This window comes from Otolemur garnettii, unplaced genomic scaffold, assembly GCF_000181295.1.
Source record: "Otolemur garnettii isolate 467f Iridium unplaced genomic scaffold, OtoGar3 scaffold00017, whole genome shotgun sequence".
NCBI lineage: Eukaryota > Metazoa > Chordata > Mammalia > Primates > Galagidae > Otolemur > Otolemur garnettii.
In genome coordinates, this window is record NW_003852412.1 from 6610832 (window position 1) to 6620024 (window position 9193).

General features: G+C 46.3%; 1 protein-coding gene across 1 annotated transcript in view; it reads right to left on the reverse strand.

Annotated features, from left to right (window-relative positions):
- Window positions 1-6807: 6807 nt before the first annotated feature.
- Window positions 6808-9193, reverse strand: part of MRPS27 (mitochondrial ribosomal protein S27) — a 108214-nt gene continuing 105828 nt past the window's right edge. The window contains exon 11 of the mRNA XM_003786000.3: window positions 6808-7942. Within this exon, the coding sequence (XP_003786048.1) occupies window positions 7682-7942 (261 nt within the window). The 3' untranslated portion in view covers window positions 6808-7681. The remainder of the gene's footprint in view (window positions 7943-9193) is intronic.

Sequence of the window (9193 nt, forward strand, 5' to 3'; positions counted from 1 at the left end):
AAAGTCAACCTCCCTCTAATGGGTCAGGAGGCCTCACACACTCCATCCACTCCTGTACACCTTTCTTCCCAACTCCCTTACCCCCTTACACAATCCACTCCAGCTACACTGGCCTCCGTGCTGCCCCTCAGACATCCATCTCAGGGCCTGGCTGTGGTTAGTTTCCTTTGTCCGACATGCTTTTTCTGCCCTATTTTGAGTTGTGATCTTCATCACTTACCCAGCATCCGCTCTCCTCTTTCTTGCCTGTCTCCATTATGACATATGATTTGCTACCTGCCTCCTCCATAGACTGTGACTACCACCTGAGAAGGAATTCTTGTCTATTTTTTTCCTTGCTATGTCCTCGGTGACTATTTTAATAGTTCCTGAGACATAGTAGGTGTTCAGTAAACACCTGTTGGTGAATGAATGAAGGGACTTAGTCTCAGGTTGGCACAGTGGTTATACACATAAAATGTGGTAGTTGAAAAGTGGGTTTGGAATCAGACAGACTTGGGTTCAAACATTGTCCTTCCCACTTTCTAAGGGCCCTGGGAAAGTCACGCAGGCCTCAGTTTTCTTCTGTGCAAAATGAAGATAGAGTCCTGCCCTGCTGATTGCTGCAAAGATTAGAGATGCACGTGGTGAGGCAGGGCAAGGGGCGGCAGCAAGGAGCCCTGGTCAACCTGCTGATTGTGATCAAGGTGGGCGCGTGACTGCTGGATGGCCGACAGCAGCCTGCACTGTTGGAATTGGCCTTCTCTGTCTATTCTACTATCTTAGGCGGATTAACTTCTGAGGGTGTTTTAAGGTTTAAAATTTGGACCTCTGCAGAGATGAAGCACCATGGGAACAGAAAAAGCAAACATAATTCTCCTACCTGCCACTGGATATAGATCAGAGAGTAGAAAGTCCTTTTTATAAATCCTTTATAAATCTTCCCCATACTCTTTGATCCAGAGTTTAAAGCCCATAAAGAAACTTGTTTTCAGATGCATGTTATAAAGATAAACTTGTTTTCTGGACATGTCCAGCTCAGATCTGGAATCTCTAACATTCATACATAATAAAAACATAGCCTAAGTAACTGGTAATATTTTGTTTAAACAAAGATCCCAGTGGTTACCATAACCTCAGGGGCATTGCCACCAACTTTTGTTTGGGCGGCTTTATTACCACACAGGTAATAACATTCTCTCAACAGTACATAATGTCAGGGAAAAGGCCAAATCAATGGGGTAAGAAAAGGTTATTTTCAAGGCAAGAAGTTGTTATTTAGAATAAGACATTTTCCTAACATAATTATGTTGAAAAGCACTGTTTCCCCCTTTTTCTAAAACAGAATTTAAAAAATTTATCACTTTCAGAGATTAAAAACTTCATGAAAATATAATCACGCCACATTTTCTGCTCTTATGATTCACTGAAGCCAAAGCTTTCTGAGCCCTTTTTATACTCCTGCTGAGCCATGCTAGGTCATGTCAGAGCATCTTTATTTTGGAACTCAAGACTCCTGCTCCAGTTATGTTCAGATGGCAAAATTATGTAAATCATGGTTTACTCCTTTCCTGGGTGGACCTTGTTTAGAAAGAATGATTGCCCGCTCTGCATCTCTGCACATTTTATACTCATATTCAGAGTTAGACAACAAACAACTAATATTATTCTTCTAGCCTGAAGAATATTACTTGTAAATAAACTATTTGCCAAAAATATCATCTTGGGTCTCACCTATATCACTGTAGAAGTCCTGCACTCATATACCCTCAGCCACAGTTTCTAACCTCAGCACTAGTAATATTTTGGACTAGATAGTTCTTTGTTATGAGGGCTGTTCTGTGCACTGTAGAACATTTACCAGCACCCCTTCCCTCTACTCACGAGAAGCCAATAGCAGACTCTCGGTTGTGACAGTCAAGAATACTTCCAGGGGCCAGGCAAGGTGGCTTTTGCCTGTATCCAGGCACTCTGGGAGGCGAGGTGGGAGGATGGCTTGAGCTCAGGAGTTAAAGACTATCCTGAGCAAGAGTGAGATTCCCTCTCTACTAAAAATAGAAAAATTAGCTGGGCATTGTTGTGTAGTCCTAGGTACTTGGGAGGCTGAGGCAGAAGGATTGCTTACGCCCAGGAGTCTGAGGTTGCTGTGAGCTATGATGCCATGATGCTCTACCAAGAATGACAGAGTGAGACTGTGTCTCAGGAAAAAGAAGAATACACTTCCAGGCATTGGTAAATGTCCCCTGGAAGCAAAACCACTGTCTTGGGCTTACACCTAGTGTCACCTGCGGAGTTCTCCACTACTGGATGGCGGGGTGCTTCCTGGCCTCTGCCCAAAGGTGCTTTCTGGTCACGGGAGTGTTCTGGTGATGCACTAGGGGCAGACTGAGTGCTCCCAACCAGTGAGGGACTGGAGTTAGTGAAGAAATGCCCTAATGGAGTTAGTGAAGAAACTCCTCCACACAGTCTGTCGCAGGGTCCCCAGCAGGAGTGAGTCTGCCCCTTTGTTGTCCTTCCTCCCTGCCTGCCTTCTTGGGAGCATCTCCCAATACAGTAAGCACTTGCACTCAAATTCCTGTTCTTAGTCCTGCTTTAGGAGGAGCCTAGACTGAGACAGCGATCCTCCAACTTGATAGGGCAGCCCTGGGGTTAGATCTGGGCTTTCTGACTGTTTCAGGGAAGGAGGCCCCAGCATTTAATCACTCTCCTAAGCCTTTTTCTTATGCATAGAATGGAGCTGTGATACCAGTCCCATTCTTATGGATTAAACAAGATGATGTATATAGAGTTCAATATGGCAGTTGGCTATAGGTGATCCATAATATGAGCTTTTATTTTTGGTCTAGAAATGATAAGATTTGTGTCATGGCTTCATCACCTCTGTAAAATAAAATAAAAGTCTTAGGACCACTTCCCCAGAGCTCCTTATGCACAAGGGAAGGTAAAGAAAGGCTTGGGGCACCTGTGCAGGACTGGCCCCATAGATCATTCATAAGGACATTCCTTGCTGGCCTCCCACAAGCAAGGACATGCAGATTGCAACTTTGTCTGCACGTTCTGTCTAGCTCCGCAAACTAAAGTCTGTTGGAATCCACACTAACAATGTATCAACAAGTTTTACCTCCACAGGCGCAGAATAGAGAAAAGACAGGGTTAAATATTCTTCCACCTACCCAGGGATATCTACGTAATTGATGCTTCCTTCACTCCCTTTTCTAACATTTGCCTTTTCTTTTATAAAATGTAGATTTTCCTGGGTCTCACAAGAATGTAACCATTTTGTCTCACTACCCTCACCCCTTTTTCTTTTCTGTATGCCCTAACCCTTCCATATTCCCTTTTAAGGGAACTGCCCCAAACTTATTTATGGTTTCTGTTTTTCCCAGGTATATCCTCAACTTTGGCTTAACAACCTATTGATTGAGATCTCTGTCTCAGTTATTTTGGGTTGATACTTCCTAACTCTGCTTTCAGGCATGTGAGACGCGGAGATAATTCTGATACACCCCATCATTCCTCTACGGCTTGTCCCCCATGAACCTTACATGTGGTGTCAACTTTGGCTTATATTATGCTTTGTAGGAATTCAGTAGGAATTGTAGGTATGCCAGTTTCTTTGGTATTAAACCATCTAAGCATCTCAGGATTTCTGTTGGGAATTGGAGAGCCACCTAAAGACTTTCCTTTCAACCTAATATAATGGTTGTTCTCGGTGTGAGAATACAATAATTAACAACATACACAGGGTGCCTATCTTGTGGAGTTAAAGTCTGGGGCCAATCTTGCACCTTTAGTTCTGAATAATTGCAAACTTTCTGTGAAGTTGCCTCTCAGTAGCCTGGAGAAAGGGATGGCCCCTACCAAGCAAAACTGAAATACCCGAATGGACCTGGCAACCAGGGAAGGACTGAAAGTCTCAGGAAGTGGCCTGCTGGACAGATACATCTGAAGCCAGGGGAAGCAGTGGAGGATTATACTCCATGGAGGGCCTGGAACTTGTGAAAACAGACGTTTTCATTGAGGGTGATAGAAAGGCTTTAATCAACTTATTCTTAAGGCTTTTAACTACTTCTGGTAAAATCATTACAACCACCTTCCCAAAACCATATCTGATTTCCATGGCCAACTAGAAGACAGGAGAACAAAATGCGTGTTTGGTGCCAAGACAACATAGCCCCAAGGGTAAGATATTTGTACCTCACCATTATTCTTCCTTCCTCTTTCCACCACACTGCCTTTCTTTTCTTTTTTTTTTTTTTTTTTTTTTTTTGCTGAGAGTACGTATGGTTGACCAAAACAGGTTCAGTCTGAGTTGTTCATTTTAGCTCAGTTTAAAATACTTCACAGGAACACACCCTGCACAAGCTTCCATGGAGAAGGCAGCTATCTCCAGTCCAGGGTAGCTGGAGACAGAATATGAGACTAATAAATGCACAAAGCAGGTGATTCTCTCCCTTCCTGAGGGCTTCCCCCATCTCCTGGCTTGACGTGCTCTTCCTCTGACCTTCCCCATCACTGGATCTCTCACGGCACTTTCAGCTGTGTTGACAGATGCAGATGTGCCAGCCTCTTCTCCCTCACTAGGATTTGTTCCTTGAGGGTAGAATCTATGGTTTCCTCACCTTTGTAAATGCCATAGCGCTTAGCATGGAGCCTTGCAAACAGAATATGCCCAACAAAGGCTTGTGAGCATGCACAACCAATGCCATGATTGAGACTGCATGTCTGCTGTGGGCACCAAGCTTATAAAGAGTAGCCAGTGGTACTGAGTGGAGCAGAGCATTTAACAGGGAAAGAAGGATCATTGCAGTTGACGACTACGCTGTGCAGCAGAGTGGTGAAGCCAGTTCTCAGGGGCTAATGAAAGAGTAATGAGCCAGTAAGACACTCTTTTAAAAAGTGTTGACACAAGGAAGGAGAGACAGTGATAGGAAAGCAGCTTGACTGACAGCAGTTTTGTTTCAACAGGGAAAGGGGTATTGAATTAAGACTGTAGAATTGGAATCTATAGAGATGGTGCAATATGTAAATATCTGATGGTTCTGGAATATGCAGGTGGGTATGAAGTCAAGGTCACAAATGAAGAGTCTAACCTTGGCAGGAAGGGGGTATGATGGACAGAAATGGTAAGAATAGAGAATTGGTAAGGCGGAAGAGAGGGAGACTGAGGCTATGTTACATAGGTTAGATTTTCTTGATAAAGCAGGAGGTAGGAACATCATCTCCAAGTTCTGAGGGCAAGGGCCCTGGGTTTATGCAAAAGCTACTTAAGTAAAAATGAATGTCAAAGACAAATGTAAGGACCACTGAGTGGAAGAGGATGGCAGTAACTCTGTAGAGAAATCTAATCAGCCTCACCTTACAACTTTGTATCCCAACACTTACTAGGTCAGAAGCAAACAGAAAACAAACAGTGGTGTATCAGTTTCCTAGGTCCTGCTGAAACAAAGTATCAGAACAGTTCCAGGGGCTAGAAGGCATCCCCCGGGCCATGTTCTAGCTGACAGCTCTAGGGGGAATTGTCCATACTTCTGCCTTCTGGTTTCTGCTGGTGGGCATGAGTGCTACTTGGTTGAACCCCCACCCCTTTAAAGAACACCAGTCACATTAGACTGGGGCCAACCCTAATGATCTCATTTTAATTTGACTACCCCAATAAAAGACCTTAGATTCTAAGGTACTGGGGGTTAGTTAGGGCTTCAACATATCTTTAGGGGTCATAATTCAACTGATAACAGGTGGGTGCAAGGACACAGGTCCAAGGCTAGTTAAGTGGGCCTCGATAAAGGGAGTGTGAAGAAATTAGGCTAGTGAGAACATTCAGGCTGGAAGGGAGGCAAGCAGGGTGTGAGTTCTGGAGATCAGGGGAAGGTGAAGGGCATATAGCAGAGGAGTAATAGGGATAAGCAGTTCAGTAGGAGTCACACACGAGAGGGTACGAGGAGAAGGAGATCTCTATTGGTCTAAGATCTTAGGGTAGCAGTAAGGACGGAGGCTTGGCTGTGATTATGGAAGGTCAGCTAGAGGGAAGGTAATTTGTCACAGCTGAGGTCATCCTGAGAGGCAGGGTACCAGAAGCAGTTTCTCCACCCACATGGAAAGTGACATCAGGGAAAGAGACAGAGGTCAGCAGTAGTTGTGTTGTTAAGGAAGGTGGGAGAGGATAGCTAAGCAGATGAGAGAGTGTTTGGAGGGGAAGGAATCCTAGGCTTAGGGGGAGATGGGGTACAGTGCGGAAGGAGGCGAATGCTTGACAGTGGCATGGGTGGCAGAAGCAGCCTCTTTTGAGGCTGTGCAAGAGGGACGGAGGGGAAGGAAAATGACAGCAAAATGACGAGCCCGAGGATTAACTAGATGCTTCGCGCCATGCTAAGAGTCATTGGTTTCCTTAGCAACAGTAGCCTTGTGGTTTATCTTGGATCTTCCTCTCAGTGTAACAGGGGAATGGCTGAAAATGCCCTGCCCTTGATAAATCAGAATGTCCAAGCTGCCTTTCGGTGGTGGCCCTCCACCTAAGTGAGATTCAGCCCAGAGGGCGCTGGGCTGCACCCCGACTGCAGCTGTATCAGAGGCACAGGCAGTGGGAGGAGAAGCGGGGGAGGCGCTGGGCTTCAGTTCTTTGTTCATAAATGGGGTCAGAGTCCCCACAGGGCTGCTTGAGTTTGTAGCACACAGTAAGTCCTTAATAAATGTTAGAGATGTTATTACTGTATTTGCCACAGTCTAATGAAGGAGAGTTGAAAATATGTTGCTCAAAATCACAGTAACAACGATGATGGTACAGTTCCTTCTCTCCCTCCCTTCCTCAAAAGGAAGAATACAATAAAATAATCCCAGAACATTTATTTCCATAGGTTTTGATAAAAGAGCACAATCCTGGGGGGAAAAAAAAACACCACGGACTGAAAGACAACATTGTAAAACAAGCGAAAGCTCCTGACCCCTCCCCAGAAGAGAAATTTCAGAAAACAGTCTTCCACCTCCTGATGATTTCACAGTACTCATAACCTCATCCCATCTCTTATTTTCTCCAATCTAACTAAAACCTGTCTTCACAAGTTGTGTGTGTGCATGCACAAAGGCTCATTTTACCTACCCAGTAAAGGAACTGAGACAACACTTAGGGGAATAAAAATAGTCATCCCAGCATGATGAAGAAGCCAAGTCCAGAAGGCCCAGCTAGGGCCACTTTCTCCTCGGAAGCCCCTACATTCTAAAAATGTCACTGTATGCCTGAAATGTGAAATCTAGTGTGCTCACTGCCTTGAGGTCACTTCTCACCTGAACTTCTCTCAGGGCAGGTCTAGGAGGGTGAGACTGGTGGAAAGGAGTGGGGGTGTGTGAGAGAGTGGGGCCTCGCTCAGAGAGGAGCCTTGGGGGCTCCAGGGCTCAGGACACACAGGTCACCGTGGCCTGGTGCCTGGGATGGGGGGAGGGAGATGATCCAAAAGTCTGTGCTTGAGACCAGACTCTTCAGCCATAGCTTCTCACAAAATGGAGCTGGTGGCTTCGCTCTGGCCACTTGCCCCTTTCATTGTTGCACAGCCTTCTTGGCATCAGGATGGGAGCCGTGGTTCCTTGATACATAGAACACCGCCTGCTAAAGAAGAGGAGACGGACGGAGGAAGCTGAGGCTGCTGCTGCAGCCACTCTCAGCCTGGGACGGCTCAGGTGAAGTTCTTGCGGGAGGCCCAGGGCCTGGTCAGGCAGCTGCCTTTCCTGCCCTCTCAGCCCCTGTTCCTGCTCTCTTAGCCTGGTACTCCTGTTTTGCTCTCTCCCTCTGCTCCTGTTCCCTCTGAACCAGCTGTGCCTGCTCCTCATTCCACTGCTGCAGTTTCTGCTCGTAGGTGGCGATGTCCTCTGCTTCGCAGGTGGGGAGCTCTTCTTTGACAAGCTGTGTGGTCAGAGTCAGAAGGCCTTCTGACTCCACTTTGCCCAGAGCCTGAAGCTGAGAGTGTGAGGCCTGTGGGAAATGGATGTGGGAGAAAAAGAGGAAAAAGGTGAAGCAGGTGGGAGAATAAAAAAAGGACGAGAGAAGAGGCTGAGTCCCTTGCACAGTCTCTACACAAAGGAGAAACCACTTTGCTGGGAAGCTGTCACGCTGTCTTTCATCCAGGCACTGTTAGTCTGCCATTTTCTCAGCTCGGCCATTCTGCTAAGATGCACCACAGTGCCTTCTCCCCTTTCACTCACAGACAGTAAGTGGAACTCCATATGCTGTGTCTCCCCATGTACTTTCTTGCCTTAAACAAGAGACAGCACAGCTATCAACAAATCCATGTTTCTCTTGTGACCTACACCAAAGCGAGCGGCAAACTCCAAGAACAAGAAATCTGAGATGCAAACAAAATGGCACAGGCACCTGATGAACTGGAGCAAACCCACCCATATCGGCTCCTTCAGAGGAACTGAAGCGAACGTTTGTCTTACTGGCACTCCTGTCAACAGATGGAAATCATTTCCATGATTCCCCACCAGATTTCCCACTAATGGCATGCTAAACAGCTCCCGTGAGTGCTGCACTGTTAGAAACCCCCACCTGCTGTGCCCGGGTACAGGTCAGCCTTTACACACTGACTGCCTACAGCCCCATCTGAAGTGGCAGCTTGGTTTGGTTGGTATTGCATTTCTAGAGAGTATTAAAAACATTCATCTATGTAAGTGTTTCAAGATGTGCTCATCAGAGAGCGCCACTTATAGCCCCAGCCATACCTTATAACAAGCATCCCCAGGCTCTACAAATGCAATTCACTCAGAGGTGAGGCGGCTGCTCCAATAAAGGGGAGGGGTGTGGACAGTGGGCAGGGTAGACGGGCTCCGAGGAGGGGCCAAGGCTTACTCTGATGGTGATGTGATCCCTAAAATTACCCTAGACTAATACCAATTACGCAAGAGGAAGAAAAGGAAATGTAAGATGAAAATGATTTCTTCCTGATGTCACTCTCCATGTGGTTTGAGGACATGGAGACAGTTTAGACACCAGAATAAGGGCTCAATTCCGAGCTGCCAGTCTTTTGATCTGTTAAGGCTGGGCTAGTTTCTCTCCACACTGCTGTCATGACATGGGAAGAACGGTCCTTGCTGCCAGAGCTTTTGTGAGGACACAGGAAATGCACTGGTGCCTAATGCACAGCTAGTAAAGAATGAAGGCTGAGGCTCGGTGCCTGTGGCTCAAGTGGCTAAGGCGCCAGCCACGTACACCTAAGGTGATGGG